The sequence below is a fragment of the Xyrauchen texanus genome, chromosome 46 (genome assembly GCF_025860055.1).
Source record: "Xyrauchen texanus isolate HMW12.3.18 chromosome 46, RBS_HiC_50CHRs, whole genome shotgun sequence".
Taxonomy (NCBI): Eukaryota; Metazoa; Chordata; class Actinopteri; order Cypriniformes; family Catostomidae; genus Xyrauchen; species Xyrauchen texanus.
The window spans coordinates 1,491,930-1,517,127 of NC_068321.1; the positions used below are offsets into that span (position 1 = coordinate 1,491,930).

The 25,198-nt window shown below is 36.4% G+C and overlaps 1 protein-coding gene across 2 annotated transcripts; it reads left to right on the forward strand.

The window, feature by feature from the left end:
- Window positions 1–229: 229 nt before the first annotated feature.
- Window positions 230–4,656, forward strand: LOC127637902 (arp2/3 complex-activating protein rickA-like). Of its 2 annotated transcripts, none has more exons than XM_052119143.1 (11): window positions 230–349; window positions 1,183–1,383; window positions 1,470–1,541; window positions 1,644–1,877; window positions 2,004–2,110; window positions 2,246–2,414; window positions 2,540–3,800; window positions 3,881–3,998; window positions 4,099–4,221; window positions 4,301–4,366; window positions 4,592–4,656. In XM_052119143.1, exons 2-9 carry the CDS (start codon window positions 1,258–1,260, stop codon window positions 4,103–4,105), a joined length of 2,094 nt encoding a protein of 697 aa, XP_051975103.1. In that variant the 5' UTR covers window positions 230–349; window positions 1,183–1,257; the 3' UTR covers window positions 4,106–4,221; window positions 4,301–4,366; window positions 4,592–4,656. The 2 variants fall into 2 exon arrangements, with proteins under 2 accessions (XP_051975103.1, XP_051975104.1); XM_052119144.1 differs by having other exon boundaries at window positions 4,301–4,393; window positions 4,592–4,614.
- Window positions 4,657–25,198: the final 20,542 nt, after the last annotated feature.

The following is a 25,198-nucleotide window of genomic DNA, read 5'->3' on the forward strand; positions in this document are numbered from 1 at the left end:
CTAAAATTTAAATTGTTATAATCTTTCTCTGGTTTGTTATATTCACCTTAATAGATTTTAACATTTAAATACCCTGACAGAATCACTGTAGAGCAAGAAACTGAGCATTTATTTAGTTAGATGTTACATTTCTGTAAAATTAAATAGAAAATAACAAAGAATTAAATCTGTTCCAACCAACCTCAATCTCTCTTACTCAGTCAATTTTAATTTTTTTGTCTATAGAATATGGATCCCGCATCATACCGTGGTATTGTGATCTACAAAACAGGTGGTGGTTACCCTCAGGGATTGTCCAAGGATCAAAAGTCAAATTTTCGAAAAAAAGTTGCTCTTTATTGCATTGAAGGTGAGTAAACTTAATCAAACAACTCTGTTAAAACTGTATTATTATTTTCTAAACTATTTACAGAATAACAATATAGCAACATATTGGGATAACATTTTTATTAAAGGCTACATTAGTCTTTCATGAAGGCCTACTATTTTAATATAATCAATCAATTTACCAGGTTTATTCAAAGGACCTGATGGAGATGTTAAGTTTACCATCGCACTAATGCAAAATTTAGCATGATTATTTATAAAATTGATTGTGGTACTAATTCTACATTGTACAGTACAATCAAACATATTTAACAATTTAGGGAATCTAGTTTCATGACTCTTGGGGGAAAAAACGTTATTTTTTACTTACAAAAACAGGATAAAAAGAAAAGAGTATTACGTAAACTTTTAACATTATATAGCATAAAGTTACACTTTAAGATTATTTTTATTCATAAAAAATTTGTTTATAGGTAAATATTGAATTGCACAGATTCAATATTTTGTCATTAGAACTTAAGTTATAATTGCATTTGGTCATAAAATTAGCCACTTTTTCTTAAACATAGCTAAATATTATATATAGATGTCTGGAATCAGCACTGCCCTCTCCCACTTTGTTCATAAATATGACCTGCCAAACAGAGTATACTGAGTAGTGTTGTATTGGAGTAAAGTGGTAACACAGCGAACAGTGCCCAACTCATGCAAGTTTAAACCGTTATTATCAGTTTAATATGTGAAAAAAGAATTTCAAAAACAAAAATGTATGTAAAATAAGTGACCATAATAAAGGCTTCTTCTTCACATACTACTACTAATAATAATATTTAATTTATTACACTTATCTTGCAGATGGAGAGCTCTACTATACTAGATATAAAGGCACTTCACGTAAACTCAAAGTGAAGGTTGTTTGTGGTGCAGAGGATGCAAACAATCTTTTTTGGAGTTCCATGCAAGCAACATTGGTGCACATTGTGGACAGAAAAAACCAAAGATGCCATATCAAAAAGATTTTACTGGCCAGGGATGTCAATAGATCTTGACAAATGGGTAAATACACTATTAATTCGTTTTATAAAAATTAATAACATTTTTATTCTATCTTGTAAATGTAAACTGTTCTCCTTTTTATTCAGGTGGCTGAATGTGTGTCATGTCAGACTGCCAAAGCATCAATTAAAGAAGAAGTACAATTTACACCTATACATGTAAACTGTCTCTCTCTGTTTCTTTCTTTCTGTCTGCACCACCAGCAATTGCCATTCATAATGCTCTAATAAATGATATATACATTTCATATTCCTTTCAAGGTTACACAGCCCTTTGAACTTTTGGGTATGGATCTGATTGGGAAACTCTCACTCACAGACAGTGGCCATCAGTACATATGTGTAATGATTGATTACTTGACCAAATGGCCACAGGCATATCCACTTCAATCTAAGTCGGCAGAGGAGGTCACAAACTGCATTATTAAGTTTTTTTATCAGTTTGAGGCACCAAAACGTGTACTCACAGATCAAGGGAGGGAGTTTGTTAATCAGGTAAGTTGAACTTGTACACTGCTCTACAATAACAGCATATAAAAGTGGTAAATGCAACTACAAATTGTTTTTTATTTTTAAATAATTGTACCAGAATTAATCATACTATTTTGTTTGTAATGACAGATCAACAAAAATGTGTCCAGAATTCTCGGAATCAAAAGGAGTTTGTGTTCACCTTATCATCCGCAGACAAATGGTCTTGTTGAAAGAATGAATGGGACAATACAGAGGTACTGTACTGTAATAATACATCCGATTTTATACATCGGTACTTTGCTGTATTTGTCATTTGAACCAAAATGAAACTAATGTTATATTTACACTATGGATGTAAAATAATTGTAATGTATTAAAAAATGTTATAGGGCTCTCTGTAAATTAGTTTCAAAAAAACCAAAGCAATGGGATAAACATCTTGATGCTGTAATGTTCGGATTGAGGACCAAAAAACAGATGACCACGAAGTTTTCCCCCTTTTATATGATGTTTGGTCGTGAGGCACGATACCCATCTGAGGTCCCTGAATATTATAAGGTGGGCATGTGTTGTTTTTTGTTGTTTTGTTTCTTTGTCTTGCATTCAGTGTGAAATTATCTACATGAACTTGAAATGCAGATATTTAAAATTAGAAATCAAGTAAATAAATGTACTATTTTCAGATCGACAACACTGTTGAAGCTGTCATGGGGATTGAAGAAATGACTGAGAGTGTCCTAAAACTTGATGAAGTTATTCAAACTGCCCTGACCCACACTGCTCAGGTCCAGAAACAAATGAACAAAAAAGACAAAAAATCACAAAAAATTAAATTCTCTGTGGGTGACAGGGTGTGGAGGTTGAATGTTCGAAGCCAGCAGAGAAAAGGAGGAAAACTGGATCCAGATTTTCTAGGCCCTTACACCGTTAAAACTATAGAAGGGAAGAGTGCTGATCTGGCAGATGAGAGAGGGTTCATTTTAAAAAAAATAAATATTGACCACATGAGGCTGTATATTGAGGAGACTCCACGCATTCCTCACAAGATTGTCTCTGGGATGTCCACAGCAACACCTGCATCACAAAACACCTCTGCTGCATCACCTGCAAATGTGTTATCACCCACCACCTCAGCATCATCAGTGCCATCACCCACCACAGCAGCATTATCAGTGCCATCACCCACCACCACAGCATCATCAGTGCCGTCACCCACCACAGCAGCATCATCAATGCCATCACCCAGCACCACAGCATTATCAGTGCCATCACCCACCACCACAGCATCATCAGTGCCATCACCCACCACCTCAGCATCATCAGTGCCATCACCCACCACCACAGCATTATCAGTGCCATCACCCACCACCACAGCATTATCAGTGCCATCACCCACCATCACAGCATCATCAGTGCCAACACCCACCACCACAGCATTATCAGTGCCATCACCCACCACCACAGCATCATCAGTGCCATCACCCACCACCACAGCATTATCAGTGCCATCACACACCACCACAGCATCATCAGTGCCATCACCCACCATCACAGCATCATCAGTGCCAACACCCACCACCACAGCATCATCAGTGCCAACACCCACCACCACAGCATCATCAGTGCCATCACCCTCCACCACAGCATTATCAGTGCCATCACCCACCACCTCTGACATGGCTGCAATATCTTTCACCACTGCTGCATCTGTGTCATCCCCTACCAACTCTGTAGCATCTGCAACACCTGTACATTCAGTTGCAACCTTGCCATCACCCACCATCTCTGCCACAGCACAATCACTTATAACCTTAGCAAAATCTGTGCCTTCTCACTTCAGCTTAAAAGCAGTTGTGGTATCAACCACCACCACCACAGCAACAGCAGTACAGGACAACCTCAACAACAGTACCTCAGCAACAGGATTAACAGTTGTTAACCAATGTAAGTTAGAAATCTTATTTGGTCACATATGCTGACTGATAGTGCTTTAAAATGTTTATTTTTGACATCCATCATTACAGGTATCCAAGAGGCTTGGTCAGGAAAAATGTCTATGTGTTGCTGTCCAGAATTGGACCATACAAAATCTTCTTTGCAGACATTAATAAAACTGCTCCAAATAATGAGCTTGAAAGTGAGGTAAAAGTTTTTTAAATGTCAGTGATTTAAATCATAGACAAGGATCATCATAGTATCAAATGTTGGCTTTAACTGTAAATCTCTCATTGTCTTTCTTAAGGTCATAAATGCATACATGTCTCTTCTTGTAAAGAGATTCAATACACATTCAGAAGTACAAGCATTCCAAATTGACACATTTGAAATGACAAAAATCTGGAATGGAAAAAGATCAAAACTAAAGGTTAGTTTATTCAGGTTAATGTATGTTGCAATTTTGAAATGTAGTACAGAAATGTTATAATACTCTTTCTGAATTTCAGGTTGATCCCACAATGTACAAATATCTCATTGGCATTGTGAATGACCATCACCACTGGACAGTTGTGGTAAAAACAAAACATTTGTCTTTACATGTAAATAAGACACTTGCAAGATTTCATATTATAATACAGATATTGAATTATTAATAAGATTATATAACCTTTTATAGTTTTTCTAAAACCATGTGATGTACATTGAATTTACTTTTAATGAATATAATTTTTTCTTTAACATAATATAAGTGTAACAAAGTATCCTTATCTCCTACATTTTTTTTCTACATTTAAAAGATTATGCTACCATCCCAAAGGAGGGCTTTGTTCCTTGATCCCATGGGAGAAATTTCTTCCAATCTAAAAGGTGTCAGGATGTAACAAGGTATCAGAAGTTGTTAGACTACAAAATGTGCTTTTAATGTGCTCAATTGATTTAAAATAAATAAATAAGTTGTGTTTCAATGACAGAATAATGATGATTATTATTTGTTAAGGGCTTTTTGCAACACAAAGGATGCCATGTGTCAAGGTGGTCTTGCCGAACGCTGCCTCACCCAAAGCAAAAAGATGGCACATCATGTGGTGTCTTTGCTTTGAAAGTAAGTGATGTAAAATATATTTTTTATGCTATCCTACTAAACTGACAATGTCCTCAAGCATGATCTTGGAAAACACAATGAAGACGATTTATGGAAAATATGGTTGATGTGTAACATATGTTTGATTTCTCTATATTATAAAATATATTTATTGCTTATTTTATTGCTTTGCTCTTTTTCAGTTTGCAGAATGTGTACTCAGAGAGGAGCCAATTGTTTTTCTTAATACAGCAGAGGGAGTGGAAGAATTGAGGAAAGCAATAGCTGTCACTCTTCTACAAAACAGTGGTATGTTTAAAGTAATGCATTTACATAATATTTGTTATAACACTTTGATTTTCAAGTCTGCATAGGATTCTTTAGAAAACATAACTTGCAAATTGTAATTTTAAAAGGATGCAAAATTTAAATTCAACATTTTTTTAGATGACCTGAGCCAGCTGTGCCATGCCTGTGGAGAAGAAAGTGGAGATTATAACTGGGTAAGTAGTTACAAACTCTTCAGTGTTTATCTTTAGGTCTCAATCACTGAAGGTCTGGTGGTCCCTTATTTTTGATGGGATTATATTTTATTATTAACAGTATTATTGTTATTATTAGGGTTTATTAATTAATTTTTATTTTCATAGTTTTGGGTGCTTAGCATGCTTAAAGAATTAAGAAAGTTGGAACACATATCTAGTTAACACATTGGGGGTGGGGGCTTTTCAGTGCCACTTTTTAACTAAAGTAGTGGGGTCAGTTTCACTTACTTTGTACATAGATTGTTCTCATCAAGCTGGACAACATTCAACAGGATTCATGTGACTGGCAACACATTTCGGCAACATTATGCCAATACATTGTAGATGCTAAATTGTGAACAGATATTTGATATATTGAAAAGTGTTACGATGGCAAGGCAAAATACTTTAATAGCTTAGATATATATATATATATATATATATATATATATATATATATATATATATAGCATCCCAGGGTGATACCGCAATAAGTTGTTTGAGAAAATGTCAAGAGTACATTTCTGCAAATTCTAGGCAAAGGGTGGCCACTTTGAAGATGCTAAAATATAACACCACTTTTATTTTGTTTGGATTTTGTTTAGTCACAACATAATTCCCATAGTTCTATTTATGTTATTCCATAGTTTTGATGACTTACTATTATTCTAAAATGTGAAAAATTATAGTAAGTGTTTCAAAACTTAAAAAGAACCCATGGTGCTTGGGACCATCACAGCTGTATTTCAGTATTGTTCACTCATTTCATCTAGAGCAATTTTACCAACTCTGTCCTTTTTATTGCTGAAAGATAATAAGTTCTTGCTTAATTTTAGATTGCCTGTGACTCATGCAACCATTGGTACCACCAATCATGCGTCGAGGGAAATCAAATGTGAATTTTCTGTGTCCTGCCTGTTAAAATTCTGATGACATGAGGAACACATACAAAGAGGCTTGTGTAAATTACATTAAAAAAATACTTTTTTTTGGTTGTTTCTTGTTAATTTAATTCCCTTGTTTTTTATGTAAAATAAACATATCTATTTATTTAATAAGTTACATTGTACATTGTTCAAACACTGGCTGCTAATTGTAAATTAGGATATTTATACATATTTTGTTTCTTCTGATGTTTATTTAATTGGAATGCTTGGGTAGAAAATACCCTCTACAGGGCCATTGGCTAAATTTGTTTGTTTGTATTTCTCTCTCTCTCTGTCACTTTTCCTCTAACTCTCGTGCCATGCTCACTCTACTTCCTTTACAACCCTATTCTCTCTCTCTCTCTCTCTCTCTTCAATATATTTATCTGTGAAATTTGCTTATTATTTATTTGTATATTGTTAATATTTATTATGTTATTTCCTTCAAACACTGAATGCTATTGTTAATAAAATAATTCTACGTGTTGATAAGTATTCTGTTTCTCCTGAAAGTGGGATAATGTTAAATATTTGGGCATAAAATAAGTGTTTAAGTTAATAGAATCCAGTGTGTTATGAGACATAAAGTGCTTCTTGTGTCAATGCACTGTACCTATTTGTATGACTTTTGAGCATCCATGCAGAATAATGAGGGAGGTAGAATCTAGGCAGAGGTGTAAACAATAGTGCTGCCTAGATAATACCCCCTGAATAATATAGGTGTTTAAGTCAATAGAATCAAAGTGTTATGAGACATAAAGTGCCTCTTGTGTCAATGCATTTTACCTATTTGTATGACTTTTTGAGCATCCATGCAGAATAATGAGGGAGGTAGAATCTAGGCAGAGATGTAAACAATAGTGCTGCCTAGATAATACCCCCTGAATAATATAGGTGTTTAAGTCAATGGAATCAATAGTGTTATGAGACATAGAGTGCCTCTTGTGTCAATGCATTTTACCTATTTGTATGACTTTTTGAGCATCCATGCAGAATAATGAGGGAGGTAGAATCCAGGCAGAGGTGTAAACAATAGTGCTGCCTAGATAATACCCCCTGAATAGTATAGGTGTTTAAGTCAATAGAATCAAAAGTGTTATGAGACATAAAGTGCCTCTTGTGTCAATGCATTTTACCTATTTGTATGACTTTTTGAGCATCCATGCAGAATAATGAGGGAGGTAGAATCTAGGCAGAGGTGTAAAATTGCCCTGCCTAAATAATACCCCCTGAATTATATAGGTGTTTAAGTCAATAGAATCAAAAGTGTTATGAGACATAAAGTGCCTCTTGTGTCAATGCATTTTACCTATTTGTATGACTTTTTGAGCATCCATGCAGAATAATGAGGGAGGTAGAATCTAGGCAGAGGTGTAAAAATTGCCCTGCCTAAATAATACCCCCTGAATTATATAGGTGTTTAAGTCAATAGAATCAAAAGTGTTATGAGACATAAAGTGCCTCTTGTGTCAATGCATTTTACCTATTTGTATGACTTTTTGAGCATCCATGCAGAATAATGAGGGAGGTAGAATCTAGGCAGAGGTGTATACAATAGTGCTGCCTAGATAATACCCCCTGAATAATATAGGTGTTTAAGTCAATGGAATCAATAGTGTTATGAGACATAGAGTGCCTCTTATGTCAATGCATTACCTATTTGACTTTTTGAGCATCCATGCAGAATAATGAGGGAGGTAGAATCTAGGCAGAGGTGTATACAATAGTGCTGCCTAGATAATACCCCCTGAATAATATAGGTTTAAGTCAATGGAATCAATAGTGTTATGAGACATATAGTGCCTCTTGTGTCAATGCATTTTACCTATTTGTATGACTTTTTGAGCATCCATGCAGAATAATGAGGGAGGTAGAATCTAGGCAGAGGTGTAAAAATTGCCCTGCCTAAATAATACCCCCCTGAATTATATAGGTGTTTAAGTCAATAGAATCAAAAGTGTTATGAGACATAAAGTGCCTCTTGTGTCAATGCATTTTACCTATTTGTTTGACTTTTTGAGCATCCATGCAGAATAATGAGGGAGTTAGAATCCAGGCAGAGGTGTAAACAATAGTGCTGCCTAGATAATACCCCCTGAATAGTATAGGTGTTTAAGTCAATAGAATCAAAAGTGTTATGAGACATAAAGTGCCTCTTGTGTCAATGCATTTTACCTATTTGTATGACTTTTGAGCATCCATGCAGAATAATGAGGGAGGTAGAATCTAGGCAGAGGTGTAAAAATTGCCCTGCCTAAATAATACCCCCTGAATTATATAGGTGTTTAAGTCAATAGAATCAAAAGTGTTATGAGACATAAAGTGCCTCTTGTGTCAATGCATTTTACCTATTTGTATGACTTTTTGAGCATCCATGCAGAATAATGGGGAGGTAGAATCTAGGCAGAGGTGTAAACAATAGTGCTGCCTAGATAATACCCCCTGAATAATATAGGTGTTTAAGTCAATGGAATCAATAGTGTTATGAGACATAGAGTGCCTCTTGTGTCAATGCATTTTACCTATTTGTTTGACTTTTTGAGCATCTATGCAGAATAATGAGGGAGGTAGAATCCAGGCAGAGGTGTAAACAATAGTGCTGCCTAGATAATACCCCCTGAATAGTATAGGTGTTTAAGTCAATAGAATCAAAAGTGTTATGAGACATAAAGTGCCTCTTGTGTCAATGCATTTTACCTATTTGTATGACTTTTTGAGCATCCATGCAGAATAATGAGGGAGGTAGAATCTAGGCAGAGGTGTAAAATTGCCCTGCCTAAATAATACCCCCTGAATTATATAGGTGTTTAAGTCAATAGAATCAAAAGTGTTATGAGACATAAAGTGCCTCTTGTGTCAATGCATTTTACCTATTTGTTTGACTTTTTGAGCATCCATGCAGAATAATGAGGGAGTTAGAATCCAGGCAGAGATGTAAACAATAGTGCTGCCTAGATAATACCCCCCTGAATTATATAGGTGTTTAAGTCAATAGAATCAAAAGTGTTATGAGACATAAAGTGCCTCTTGTGTCAATGCATTTTACCTATTTGTATGACTTTTTGAGCATCCATGCAGAATAATGAGGGAGGTAGAATCTAGGCAGAGGTGTAAAAATTGCCCTGCCTAAATAATACCCCCCTGGATTATATAGGTGTTTAAGTCAATAGAATCAAAAGTGTTATGAGACATAAAGTGCCTCTTGTGTCAATGCATTTTACCTATTTGTATGACTTTTTGAGCATCCATGCAGAATAATGAGGGAGGTAGAATCTAGGCAGAGATGTAAACAATAGTGCTGACTAGATAATACCCCCCCTGAATAATATGGGTGTTTAAGTCAATAGAATCAAAAGTGTTATGAGACATAAAGTGCCTCTTGTGTCAATGCATTTTACCTATTTGTATGACTTTTTGAGCATCCATGCAGATTAATGAGGGAGGTAGAATCTAGGCAGAGGTGTAAAAATTGCCCTGCCTAAATAATACCCCCCTGAATTATATAGGTGTTTAAGTCAATAGAATCAAAAGTGTTATGAGACATAAAGTGCCTCTTGTGTCAATGCATTTTACCTATTTGTTTGACTTTTTGAGCATCCATGCAGAATAATGAGGGAGGTAGAATCTAGGCAGAGGTGTATACAATAGTGCTGCCTAGATAATACCCCTGAATAATATAGGTGTTTAAGTCAATGGAATCAATATTGTTATGAGACATAGAGTGCCTCTTATTTGTATGACTTTTGAGCATCCATGCAGAATAATGAGGGAGGTAGAATCTAGGCAGAGGTGTATACAATAGTGCTGCCTAGATAATACCCCCTGAATAATATAGGTGTTTAAGTCAATGGAATCAATAGTGTTATGAGACATAGAGTGCCTCTTGTGTCAATGCATTTTACCTATTTGTATGACTTTTGAGCATCCATGCAGAATAATGAGGGAGGTAGAATCTAGGCAGAGGTGTAAAAATTGCCCTGCCTAAATAATACCCCCCTGAATAGTATAGGTGTTTAAGTCAATAGAATCAAAAGTGTTATGAGACATAAAGTGCCTCTTGTGTCAATGCATTTTACCTATTTGTATGACTTTTTGAGCATCCATGCAGAATAATGAGGGAGGTAGAATCTAGGCAGAGGTGTAAAAATTGCCCTGCCTAAATAATACCCCCCTGGATTATATAGGTGTTTAAGTCAATAGAATCAAAAGTGTTATGAGACATAAAGTGCCTCTTGTGTCAATGCATTTTACCTATTTGTATGACTTTTTGAGCATCCATGCAGAATAATGAGGGAGGTAGAATCTAGGCAGAGGTGTAAAAATTGCCCTGCCTAAATAATACCCCCCTGGATTATATAGGTGTTTAAGTCAATGGAATCAATAGTGTTATGAGACATAGAGTGCCTCTTGTGTCAATGCATTTTACCTATTTGTATGACTTTTTGAGCATCCATGCAGAATAATGAGGGAGGTAGAATCTAGGCAGAGGTGTAAAAATTGCCCTGCCTAAATAATACCCCCCTGTATTATATAGGTGTTTAAGTCAATAGAATCAAAAGTGTTATGAGACATAAAGTGCCTCTTGTGTCAATGCATTTAACCTATTTGTATGACTTTTTGAGCATCCATGCAGAATAATGAGGGAGTTAGAATCCAGGCAGAGGTGTAAACAATAGTGCTGCCTAGATAATACCCCCCTGAATAGTATAGGTGTTTAAGTCAATGGAATCAAAAGTGTTATGAGACATAAAGTGCCTCTTGTGTCAATGCATTTTACCTATTTGTATGACTTTTTGAGCATCCATGCAGAATAATGAGGGAGGTAGAATCTAGGCAGAGGTGTAAAATTGCCCTGCCTAAATAATACCCCCTGTATTATATAGGTGTTTAAGTCAATAGAATCAAAAGTGTTATGAGACATAAAGTGCCTCTTGTGTCAATGCATTTAACCTATTTGTATGACTTTTTGAGCATCCATGCAGAATAATGAGGGAGGTAGAATCTAGGCAGAGGTGTAAAAATTGCCCTGCCTAAATAATACCCCCTGAATTATATAGGTGTTTAAGTCAATAGAATCAAAAGTGTTATGAGACATAAAGTGCCTCTTGTGTCAATGCATTTTACCTATTTGTATGACTTTTTGAGCATCCATGCAGAATAATGAGGGAGGTAGAATCTAGGCAGAGGTGTAAAAATTGCCCTGCCTAAATAATACCCCCCTGAATTATATAGGTGTTTAAGTCAATAGAATCAAAAGTGTTATGAGACATAAAGTGCCTCTTGTGTCAATGCATTTTACCTATTTGTTTGACATTTTGAGCATCCATGCAGAATAATGAGGGAGGTAGAATCTAGGCAGAGGTGTATACAATAGTGCTGCCTAGATAATACCCGCCTGAATAATATAGGTGTTTAAGTCAATGGAATCAATAGTGTTATGAGACATAGAGTGCCTCTTATTTGTATGACTTTTTGAGCATCCATGCAGAATAATGAGGGAGGTAGAATCTAGGCAGAGGTGTATACAATAGTGCTGCCTAGATAATACCCCCCTGAATAATATAGGTGTTTAAGTCAATGGAATCAATAGTGTTATGAGACATAGAGTGCCTCTTGTGTCAATGCATTTTACCTATTTGTATGACGTTTTGAGCATCCATGCAGAATAATGAGGGAGGTAGAATCTAGGCAGAGGTGTAAAAATTGCCCTGCCTAAATAATACCCCCCTGTATTATATAGGTGTTTAAGTCAATAGAATCAAAAGTGTTATGAGACATAAAGTGCCTCTTGTGTCAATGCATTTAACCTATTTGTATGACTTTTTGAGCATCCATGCAGAATAATGAGGGAGGTAGAATCTAGGCAGAGGTGTAAAAATTGCCCTGCCTAAATAATACCCCCCTGGATTATATAGGTGTTTAAGTCAATAGAATCAAAAGTGTTATGAGACATAAAGTGCCTCTTGTGTCAATGCATTTTACCTATTTGTATGACTTTTTGAGCATCCATGCAGAATAATGAGGGAGGTAGAATCTAGGCAGAGATGTAAACAATAGTGCTGCCTAGATAATACCCCCCTGAATAATATGGGTGTTTAAGTCAATGGAATCAATAGTGTTATGAGACATAGAGTGCCTCTTGTGTCAATGCATTTTACCTATTTGTTTGACTTTTTGAGCATCTATGCAGAATAATGAGGGAGGTAGAATCCAGGCAGAGGTGTAAACAATAGTGCTGCCTAGATAATACCCCCCTGAATAGTATAGGTGTTTAAGTCAATAGAATCAAAAGTGTTATGAGACATAAAGTGCCTCTTGTGTCAATGCATTTTACCTATTTGTATGACTTTTTGAGCATCCATGCAGAATAATGAGGGAGGTAGAATCTAGGCAGAGGTGTAAAAATTGCCCTGCCTAAATAATACCCCCCTGAATTATATAGGTGTTTAAGTCAATAGAATCAAAAGTGTTATGAGACATAAAGTGCCTCTTGTGTCAATGCATTTTACCTATTTGTTTGACTTTTTGAGCATCCATGCAGAATAATGAGGGAGGTAGAATCTAGGCAGAGGTGTATACAATAGTGCTGCCTAGATAATACCCCCCTGAATAATATAGGTGTTTAAGTCAATGGAATCAATAGTGTTATGAGACATAGAGTGCCTCTTATTTGTATGACTTTTTGAGCATCCATGCAGAATAATGAGGGAGGTAGAATCTAGGCAGAGGTGTATACAATAGTGCTGCCTAGATAATACCCCCCTGAATAATATAGGTAAGTCAATGGAATCAATAGTGTTATGAGACATAGAGTGCCTCTTGTGTCAATGCATTTTACCTATTTGTATGACTTTTTGAGCATCCATGCAGAATAATGAGGGAGGTAGAATCTAGGCAGAGGTGTAAAAATTGCCCTGCCTAAATAATACCCCCCTGAATTATATAGGTGTTTAAGTCAATAGAATCAAAAGTGTTATGAGACATAAAGTGCCTCTTGTGTCAATGCATTTTACCTATTTGTTTGACTTTTTGAGCATCCATGCAGAATAATGAGGGAGTTAGAATCCAGGCAGAGGTGTAAACAATAGTGCTGCCTAGATAATACCCCCTGAATAGTATAGGTGTTTAAGTCAATAGAATCAAAAGTGTTATGAGACATAAAGTGCCTCTTGTGTCAATGCATTTTACCTATTTGTATGACTTTTTGAGCATCCATGCAGAATAATGAGGGAGGTAGAATCTAGGCAGAGGTGTAAAAATTGCCCTGCCTAAATAATACCCCCCTGTATTATATAGGTGTTTAAGTCAATAGAATCAAAAGTGTTATGAGACATAAAGTGCCTCTTGTGTCAATGCATTTTACCTATTTGTATGACTTTTTGAGCATCCATGCAGAATAATGAGGGAGGTAGAATCTAGGCAGAGGTGTAAAAATTGCCCTGCCTAAATAATACCCCCCTGAATTATATAGGTGTTTAAGTCAATAGAATCAAAAGTGTTATGAGACATAAAGTGCCTCTTGTGTCAATGCATTTTACCTATTTGTTTGACATTTTGAGCATCCATGCAGAATAATGAGGGAGGTAGAATCTAGGCAGAGGTGTATACAATAGTGCTGCCTAGATAATACCCGCCTGAATAATATAGGTGTTTAAGTCAATGGAATCAATAGTGTTATGAGACATAGAGTGCCTCTTATTTGTATGACTTTTGAGCATCCATGCAGAATAATGAGGGAGGTAGAATCTAGGCAGAGGTGTATACAATAGTGCTGCCTAGATAATACCCCCTGAATAATATAGGTGTTTAAGTCAATGGAATCAATAGTGTTATGAGACATAGAGTGCCTCTTGTGTCAATGCATTTTACCTATTTGTATGACGTTTTGAGCATCCATGCAGAATAATGAGGGAGGTAGAATCTAGGCAGAGGTGTAAAATTGCCCTGCCTAAATAATACCCCTGTATTATATAGGTGTTTAAGTCAATAGAATCAAAAGTGTTATGAGACATAAAGTGCCTCTTGTGTCAATGCATTTAACCTATTTGTATGACTTTTGAGCATCCATGCAGAATAATGAGGGAGGTAGAATCTAGGCAGAGGTGTAAAAATTGCCCTGCCTAAATAATACCCCCTGGATTATATAGGTGTTTAAGTCAATAGAATCAAAAGTGTTATGAGACATAAAGTGCCTCTTGTGTCAATGCATTTTACCTATTTGTATGACTTTTTGAGCATCCATGCAGAATAATGAGGGAGGTAGAATCTAGGCAGAGATGTAAACAATAGTGCTGCCTAGATAATACCCCCTGAATAATATGGGTGTTTAAGTCAATGGAATCAATAGTGTTATGAGACATAGAGTGCCTCTTGTGTCAATGCATTTTACCTATTTGTTTGACTTTTTGAGCATCTATGCAGAATAATGAGGGAGGTAGAATCCAGGCAGAGGTGTAAACAATAGTGCTGCCTAGATAATACCCCCCTGAATAGTATAGGTGTTTAAGTCAATAGAATCAAAAGTGTTATGAGACATAAAGTGCCTCTTGTGTCAATGCATTTTACCTATTTGTATGACTTTTTGAGCATCCATGCAGAGTAATGAGGGAGGTAGAATCTAGGCAGAGGTGTAAAAATTGCCCTGCCTAAATAATACCCCCCTGAATTATATAGGTGTTTAAGTCAATAGAATCAAAAGTGTTATGAGACATAAAGTGCCTCTTGTGTCAATGCATTTTACCTATTTGTTTGACTTTTGAGCATCCATGCAGAATAATGAGGGAGGTAGAATCTAGGCAGAGGTGTATACAATCGTGCTGCCTAGATAATACCCCCCTGAATAATATAGGTGTTTAAGTCAATGGAATCAATAGTGTTATGAGACATAGAGTGCCTCTTATTTGTATGACTTTTTGAGCATCCATGCAGAATAATGAGGGAGGTAGAATCTAGGCAGAGGTGTATACAATAGTGCTGCCTAGATAATACCCCCCTGAATAATATAGGTAAGTCAATGGAATCAATAGTGTTATGAGACATAGAGTGCCTCTTGTGTCAATGCATTTTACCTATTTGTATGACTTTTGAGCATCCATGCAGAATAATGAGGGAGGTAGAATCTAGGCAGAGGTGTAAAATTGCCCTGCCTAAATAATACCCCCTGAATTATATAGGTGTTTAAGTCAATAGAATCAAAAGTGTTATGAGACATAAAGTGCCTCTTGTGTCAATGCATTTTACCTATTTGTTTGACTTTTTGAGCATCCATGCAGAATAATGAGGGAGTTAGAATCCAGGCAGAGGTGTAAACAATAGTGCTGCCTAGATAATACCCCCCTGAATAGTATAGGTGTTTAAGTCAATAGAATCAAAAGTGTTATGAGACATAAAGTGCCTCTTGTGTCAATGCATTTTACCTATTTGTATGACTTTTTGAGCATCCATGCAGAATAATGAGGGAGGTAGAATCTAGGCAGAGGTGTAAAAATTGCCCTGCCTAAATAATACCCCCTGTATTATATAGGTGTTTAAGTCAATAGAATCAAAAGTGTTATGAGACATAAAGTGCCTCTTGTGTCAATGCATTTTACCTATTTGTATGACTTTTTGAGCATCCATGCAGAATAATGAGGGAGGTAGAATCTAGGCAGAGGTGTAAAAATTGCCCTGCCTAAATAATACCCCTGAATTATATAGGTGTTTAAGTCAATAGAATCAAAAGTGTTATGAGACATAAAGTGCCTCTTGTGTCAATGCATTTTACCTATTTGTATGACTTTTGAGCATCCATGCAGAATAATGAGGGAGGTAGAATCTAGGCAGAGGTGTAAAATTGCCCTGCCTAAATAATACCCCCTGAATTATATAGGTGTTTAAGTCAATAGAATCAAAAGTGTTATGAGACATAAAGTGCCTCTTGTGTCAATGCATTTTACCTATTTGTTTGACTTTTGAGCATCCATGCAGAATAATGAGGGAGGTAGAATCTAGGCAGAGGTGTATACAATAGTGCTGCCTAGATAATACCCCCTGAATAATATAGGTGTTTAAGTCAATGGAATCAATAGTGTTATGAGACATAGAGTGCCTCTTATTTGTATGACTTTTGAGCATCCATGCAGAATAATGAGGGAGGTAGAATCTAGGCAGAGGTGTATACAATAGTGCTGCCTAGATAATACCCCCTGAATAATATAGGTTTAAGTCAATGGAATCAATAGTGTTATGAGACATAGAGTGCCTCTTGTGTCAATGCATTTTACCTATTTGTATGACTTTTTGAGCATCCATGCAGAATAATGAGGGAGGTAGAATCTAGGCAGAGGTGTAAAATTGCCCTGCCTAAATAATACCCCCTGAATTATATAGGTGTTTAAGTCAATAGAATCAAAAGTGTTATGAGACATAAAGTGCCTCTTGTGTCAATGCATTTTACCTATTTGTTTGACTTTTGAGCATCCATGCAGAATAATGAGGGAGGTAGAATCCAGGCAGAGGTGTAAACAATAGTGCTGCCTAGATAATACCCCCTGAATAGTATAGGTGTTTAAGTCAATAGAATCAAAAGTGTTATGAGACATAAAGTGCCTCTTGTGTCAATGCATTTTACCTATTTGTATGACTTTTGAGCATCCATGCAGAATAATGAGGGAGGTAGAATCTAGGCAGAGGTGTAACAATTGTCCTGCCTAGATAATACCCCCTGAATAATATAGGTGTTTAAGTCAATAGAATCAAAAGTGTTATGAGACATAAAGTGCCTCTTGTGTCAATGCATTTTACCTATTTGTATGACTTTTTGAGCATCCATGCAGAATAATGAGGGAGGTAGAATCTAGGCAGAGGTGTAAAATTGCCCTGCCTAAATAATACCCCCTGAATTATATAGGTGTTTAAGTCAATAGAATCAAAAGTGTTATGAGACATAAAGTGCCTCTTGTGTCAATGCATTTTACCTATTTGTATGACTTTTGAGCATCCATGCAGAATAATGAGGGAGGTAGAATCTAGGCAGAGGTGTAAACAATAGTGCTGCCTAGATAATACCCCCTGAATAGTATAGGTGTTTAAGTCAATAGAATCAAAAGTGTTATGAGACATAAAGTGCCTCTTGTGTCAATGCATTTTACCTATTTGTATGACTTTTTGAGCATCCATGCAGAATAATGAGGGAGGTAGAATCTAGGCAGAGGTGTAAAATTGCCCTGCCTAAATAATACCCCCTGTATTATATAGGTGTTTAAGTCAATAGAATCAAAAGTGTTATGAGACATAAAGTGCCTCTTGTGTCAATGCATTTTACCTATTTGTATGACTTTTGAGCATCCATGCAGAATAATGAGGGAGGTAGAATCTAGGCAGAGGTGTAAAAATTGCCCTGCCTAAATAATACCCCCTGAATTATATAGGTGTTTAAGTCAATAGAATCAAAAGTGTTATGAGACATAAAGTGCCTCTTGTGTCAATGCATTTTACCTATTTGTATGACTTTTTGAGCATCCATGCAGAATAATGAGGGAGGTAGAATCTAGGCAGAGGTGTAAAAATTGCCCTGCCTAAATAATACCCCTGAATTATATAGGTGTTTAAGTCAATAGAATCAAAAGTGTTATGAGACATAAAGTGCCTCTTGTGTCAATGCATTTTACCTATTTGTATGACTTTTTGAGCATCCATGCAGAATAATGAGGGAGGTAGAATCTAGGCAGAGGTGTATACAATAGTGCTGCCTAGATAATACCCCCTGAATAATATAGGTGTTTAAGTCAATGGAATCAATAGTGTTATGAGACATAGAGTGCCTCTTGTGTCAATGCATTTTACCTATTTGTATGACTTTTGAGCATCCATGCAGAATAATGAGGGAGGTAGAATCTAGGCAGAGGTGTATACAATAGTGCTGCCTAGATAATACCCCCTGAATAATATAGGTGTTTAAGTCAATGGAATCAATAGTGTTATGAGACATAGAGTGCCTCTTGTGTCAATGCATTTTACCTATTTGTATGACTTTTTGAGCATCCATGCAGAATAATGAGGGAGGTAGAATCTAGGCAGAGGTGTAAAAATTGCCCTGCCTAAATAATACCCCCTGAATTATATAGGTGTTTAAGTCAATAGAATCAAAAGTGTTATGAGACATAAAGTGCCTCTTGTGTCAATGCATTTTACCTATTTGTTTGACTTTTGAGCATCCATGCAGAATAATGAGGGAGTTAGAATCCAGGCAGAGGTGTAAACAATAGTGCTGCCTAGATAATACCCCCTGAATAGTATAGGTGTTTAAGTCAATAGAATCAAAAGTGTTATGAGACATAAAGTGCCTCTTGTGTCAATGCATTTTACCTATTTGTATGACTTTTTGAGCATCCATGCAGAATAATGAGGGAGGTAGAATCTAGGCAGAGGTGTAAAATTGCCCTGCCTAAATAATACCCCCCTGTATTATATAGGTGTTTAAGTCAATAGAATCAAAAGTGTTATGAGACATAAAGTGCCTCTTGTGTCAATGCATTTAACCTATTTGTATGACTTTTTGAGCATCCATGCAGAATAATGAGGGAGGTAGAATCTAGGCAGAGGTGTATACAATAGTGCTGCCTAGATAATACCCCCCTGAATAATATAGGTGTTTAAGTCAATGGAATCAATAGTGTTATGAGACATAGAGTGCCTCTGTGTCAATGCATTTACCTATTTGTATGACTTTTGAGCATCCATGCAGAATAATGAGGGAGGTAGAATCTAGGCAGAGGTGTATACAATAGTGCTGCCTAGATAATACCCCCTGAATAATATAGGTGTTTAAGTCAATGGAATCAATAGTGTTATGAGACATAGAGTGCCTCTTGTGTCAATGCATTTTACCTATTTGTATGACTTTTTGAGCATCCATGCAGAATAATGAGGGAGGTAGAATCTAGGCAGAGGTGTAAAAATTGCCCTGCCTAAATAATACGCCCCTGAATTATATAGGTGTTTAAGTCAATAGAATCAAAAGTGTTATGAGACATAAAGTGCCTCTTGTGTCAATGCATTTTACCTATTTGTTTGACTTTTTGAGCATCCATGCAGAATAATGAGGGAGTTAGAATCCAGGCAGAGATGTAAACAATAGTGCTGCCTAGATAATACCCCCCTGAATAGTATAGGTGTTTAAGTCAATAGAATCAAAAGTGTTATGAGACATAAAGTGCCTCTTGTGTCAGTGCATTTTACCTATTTGTATGACTTTTTGAGCATCCATGCAGAATAATGAGGGAGGTAGAATCTAGGCAGAGGTGTAAAAAATGCCCTGCCTAAATAATACCCCCCTGGATTATATAGGTGTTTAAGTCAATAGAATCAAAAGTGTTATGAGACATAAAGTGCCTCTTGTGTCAATATCATTTTACCTTTTTGTATGACTTTTTGAGCATCCATGCAGAATAATGAGGGAGGTAGAATCTAGGCAGAGATGTAAACAATAGTGCTGCCTAGATAATACCCCCTGAATAATATAGGTGTTTAAGTCAATGGAATCAATAGTGTTATGAGACATAGAGTGCCTCTGTTTATTTGTATGACTTTTGAGCATCCATGCAGAATAATGAGGGAGGTAGAATCTAGGCAGAGGTGTATACAATAGTGCTGCCTAGATAATACCCCCTGAATAATATAGGTGTAAGTCAATGGAATCAATAGTGTTATGAGACATAGAGTGCCTCTTGTGTCAATGCATTTTACCTATTTGTATGACTTTTGAGCATCCATGCAGAATAATGAGGGAGGTAGAATCTAGGCAGAGGTGTAAAAATTGCCCTGCCTAAATAATACCCCCTGAATTATATAGGTGTTTAAGTCAATAGAATCAAAAGTGTTATGAGACATAAAGTGCCTCTTGTGTCAATGCATTTTACCTATTTGTTTGACTTTTTGAGCATCCATGCAGAATAATGAGGGAGTTAGAATCCAGGCAGAGGTGTAAACAATAGTGCTGCCTAGATAATACCCCCTGAATAGTATAGGTGTTTAAGTCAATAGAATCAAAAGTGTTATGAGACATAAAGTGCCTCTTGTGTCAATGCATTTTACCTATTTGTATGACTTTTTGAGCATCCATGCAGAATAATGAGGGAGGTAGAATCTAGGCAGAGGTGTAAAATTGCCCTGCCTAAATAATACCCCCTGTATTATATAGGTGTTTAAGTCAATAGAATCAAAAGTGTTATGAGACATAAAGTGCCTCTTGTGTCAATGCATTTTACCTATTTGTATGACTTTTGAGCATCCATGCAGAATAATGAGGGAGGTAGAATCTAGGCAGAGGTGTATACAATAGTGCTGCCTAGATAATACCCCCTGAATAATATAGGTGTTTAAGTCAATGGAATCAATAGTGTTATGAGACATAGAGTGCCTCTTATTTGTATGACTTTTGAGCATCCATGCAGAATAATGAGGGAGGTAGAATCTAGGCAGAGGTGTATACAATAGTGCTGCCTAGATAATACCCCCTGAATAATATAGGTGTTTAAGTCAATGGAATCAATAGTGTTATGAGACATAGAGTGCCTCTTGTGTCAATGCATTTTACCTATTTGTATGACTTTTTGAGCATCCATGCAGAATAATGAGGGAGGTAGAATCTAGGCAGAGGTGTAAAAATTGCCCTGCCTAAATAATACCCCCTGAATTATATAGGTGTTTAAGTCAATAGAATCAAAAGTGTTATGAGACATAAAGTGCCTCTTGTGTCAATGCATTTTACCTATTTGTTTGACTTTTGAGCATCCATGCAGAATAATGAGGGAGTTAGAATCCAGGCAGAGGTGTAAACAATAGTGCTGCCTAGATAATACCCCCTGAATAGTATAGGTGTTTAAGTCAATAGAATCAAAAGTGTTATGAGACATAAAGTGCCTCTTGTGTCAATGCATTTTACCTATTTGTATGACTTTTTGAGCATCCATGCAGAATAATGAGGGAGGTAGAATCTAGGCAGAGGTGTAAAAAATGCCCTGCCTAAATAATACCCCCCTGGATTATATAGGTGTTTAAGTCAATAGAATCAAAAGTGTTATGAGACATAAAGTGCCTCTTGTGTCAATATCATTTTACCTATTTGTATGACTTTTTGAGCATCCATGCAGAATAATGAGGGAGGTAGAATCTAGGCAGAGATGTAAACAATAGTGCTGCCTAGATAATACCCCCCTGAATAATATGGGTGTTTAAGTCAATGGAATCAATAGTGTTATGAGACATAGAGTGCCTCTTGTGTCAGTGCATTTTACCTATTTTGTTTGACTTTTTGAGCATCTATGCAGAATAATGAGGGAGGTAGAATCCAGGCAGAGGTGTAAACAATAGTGCTGCCTAGATAATACCCCCCTGAATAGTATAGGTGTTTAAGTCAATAGAATCAAAAGTGTTATGAGACATAAAGTGCCTCTTGTGTCAATGCATTTTACCTATTTGTATGACTTTTTGAGCATCCATGCAGAATAATGAGGGAGGTAGAATCTAGGCAGAGGTGTAAAATTGCCCTGCCTAAATAATACCCCCTGAATTATATAGGTGTTTAAGTCAATAGAATCAAAAGTGTTATGAGACATAAAGTGCCTCTTGTGTCAATGCATTTTACCTATTTGTTTGACTTTTGAGCATCCATGCAGAATAATGAGGGAGGTAGAATCTAGGCAGAGGTGTATACAATAGTGCTGCCTAGATAATACTCCCCTGAATAATATAGGTGTTTAAGTCAATAGGAATCAATAATAGTGTTATGAGACATAGAGTGCCTCTTGTGTCAATGCATTTTACCTATTTGTATGACTTTTTGAGCATCCATGCAGAATAATGAGGGAGGTAGAATCTAGGCAGAGGTGTAAAATTGCCCTGCCTAAATAATACCCCTGAATTATATAGGTGTTTAAGTCAATAGAATCAAAAGTGTTATGAGACATAAAGTGCCTCTTGTGTCAATGCATTTTACCTATTTGTTTGACTTTTTGAGCATCCATGCAGAATAATGAGGGAGTTAGAATCCAGGCAGAGGTGTAAACAACAGTGCTGCCTAGATAATACCTCCCTGAATAGTATAGGTGTTTAAGTCAATAGAATCAAAAGTGTTATGAGACATAAAGTGCCTCTTGTGTCAATGCATTTTACCTATTTGTATGACTTTTTGAGCATCCATGCAGAATAATGAGGGAGGTAGAATCTAGGCAGAGGTGTAAAATTGCCCTGCCTAAATAATACCCCCTGTATTATATAGGTGTTTAAGTCAATAGAATCAAAAGTGTTATGAGACATAAAGTGCCTCTTGTGTCAATGCATTTAACCTATTTGTATGACTTTTTGAGCATCCATGCAGAATAATGAGGGAGGTAGAATCTAGGCAGAGGTGTAAAAATTGCCCTGCCTAAATAATACCCCCTGAATTATATAGGTGTTTAAGTCAATAGAATCAAAAGTGTTATGAGACATAAAGTGCCTCTTGTGTCAATGCATTTTACCTATTTGTTTGACTTTTGAGCATCCATGCAGAATAATGAGGGAGGTAGAATCTAGGCAGAGGTGTATACAATAGTGCTGCCTAGATAATACCCCCTGAATAATATAGGTGTTTAAGTCAATGGAATCAATAGTGTTATGAGACATAGAGTGCCTCTTATTTGTATGACTTTTGAGCATCCATGCAGAATAATGAGGGAGGTAGAATCTAGGCAGAGGTGTATACAATAGTGCTGCCTAGATAATACCCCCTGAATAATATAGGTGTTTAAGTCAATGGAATCAATAGTGTTATGAGACATAGAGTGCCTCTTGTGTCAATGCATTTTACCTATTTGTATGACTTTTGAGCATCCATGCAGAATAATGAGGGAGGTAGAATCTAGGCAGAGGTGTAAAATTGCCCTGCCTAAATAATACCCCCTGAATTATATAGGTGTTTAAGTCAATAGAATCAAAAGTGTTATGAGACATAAAGTGCCTCTTGTGTCAATGCATTTTACCTATTTGTTTGACTTTTTGAGCATCCATGCAGAATAATGAGGGAGTTAGAATCCAGGCAGAGATGTAAACAATAGTGCTGCCTAGATAATACCCCCCTGAATAGTATAGGTGTTTAAGTCAATAGAATCAAAAGTGTTATGAGACATAAAGTGCCTCTTGTGTCAATGCATTTTACCTATTTGTTTGACTTTTTGAGCATCCATGCAGAATAATGAGGGAGGTAGAATCTAGGCAGAGGTGTATACAATAGTGCTGCCTAGATAATACCCCCCTGAATAATATAGGTGTTTAAGTCAATGGAATCAATAGTGTTATGAGACATAGAGTGCCTCTTATTTGTATGACTTTTTGAGCATCCATGCAGAATAATGAGGGAGGTAGAATCTAGGCAGAGGTGTAAACAGTATTGCTGCCTAGATAATACCCCCCTGAATAATATAGGAGTTTAAGTCAATGGAATCAATAGTGTTATGAGACATAAAGTGCCTCTTGTGTCAATGCACTGTACCTATTTGTATGACTTTTTGAGCATCTATGCAGAATAATGAGGGAGGTAGAATCTAGGCAGAGGTGTATACAATAGTGCTGCCTAGATAATACCCCCCTGAATTATATAGGTGTTTAAGTCAATAGAATCAAAAGTGTTATGAGACTTAAAGTGCCTCTTGTGTCAATGCACTGTACCTATTTGTATGACTTTTTGAGCATCCATGCAGAATAATGAGGGAGGTAGAATCTAGGCAGAGATGTAAACAATAGTGCTGCCTAGATAATACCCCCCTGAATAATATAGGTGTTTAGGTCAATGGAATCAAAAGTGTTCTGAGACATAGAGTTTCTCTTGTGTCAATGCACTGTACCTATTTGACTATTTGGTCATCCATGCAGAATAATGAGGGAGGTAGAATCTAGGTGGGTTTAATTTCTTTATGATTTTTAAAAAAGATATTTATTTTTTTGTCATGTTTGTTTTCTAATTGTGCATGTTAAATGCTCTTTTTTTCCTTTTGTTGTGTTTCTATGTCTTGCCTGCTCAAATAATATAAAGAAATTGCATTATTACTTGGGCTGACATGGGATTTGTGTGTGCACTTACTGTATGCTAAAACATTTTAAAAACAACCAAGAAGAAAAACTTTTTAAGTAAACAGAATATGTTATGAGACAAACAGTGTTGCTTGTGTCAGTACACAGTGTGTATATCTATATCTATATATGATATTCTTGTATGTTTATGTTGTTTATGTTATTAATTTATGTAGATTTCTCTTATTCATTTGTTAAAAAAAATGTGCTTAAAATCTGAAAGGTGCAGTAGAAATAAAAATAGTCTATATTATTTATTGCCACCAAGAGCCAATTACAGAACTTTCTACCAGTAGGCTAGTGATTTAACGTCCAAATAGCAGACAAAAGAGACCTAGAATCGACTTGTTGTGTAGAAACACTATTTCCATAAGGATCAAAAGGACGTAGGGCAATGACGTTTGAAATCCTTCGAATTAAATTTCAGAGTCTGTGCTGCCATCTACTGGAAAATGTATAACTTATCATCCAAACTGATCTTTCGGATGGCTTGGGGGAAGACGAAATTGTCACATTTTACTGCCATCTAGTGGAAGCACAGCGGTACTGTGCGCGTGCACGCTGAGGGGGGTAGACTTTAGCCGGCAGTCGGAATTAGGCACAACACCTGTGTTAAACAAAAAATGGAAGAGCTAAGGGGGCCATGTACGGTATGGATTTACTTCTCGGGAAGGTGTGTGAAGATTTGCGTGTGGAAAAATACATCTTTCTGGGCTAAACTGAGTGACTTGGATGGACGCTCTCGTAGGCTGAATCTTAAATGTGTGGGAATAAGCGAAGGAGAGG

Excerpts from the sequence above, each read along its gene's own strand:
- LOC127637902 (XM_052119143.1), top strand. The coding sequence starts at position 1,258 with ATGCAAACAATCTTTTTTGGAGTTCCATGCAAGCAACATTGGTGCACA. Across the intron at positions 2,111-2,245 it reads ATGAATGGGACAATACAGAG|GGCTCTCTGTAAATTAGTTT; the intron begins GTACTGTACTGT and ends AAAATGTTATAG. Across the intron at positions 2,415-2,539 it reads AGGTCCCTGAATATTATAAG|ATCGACAACACTGTTGAAGC; the intron begins GTGGGCATGTGT and ends TACTATTTTCAG.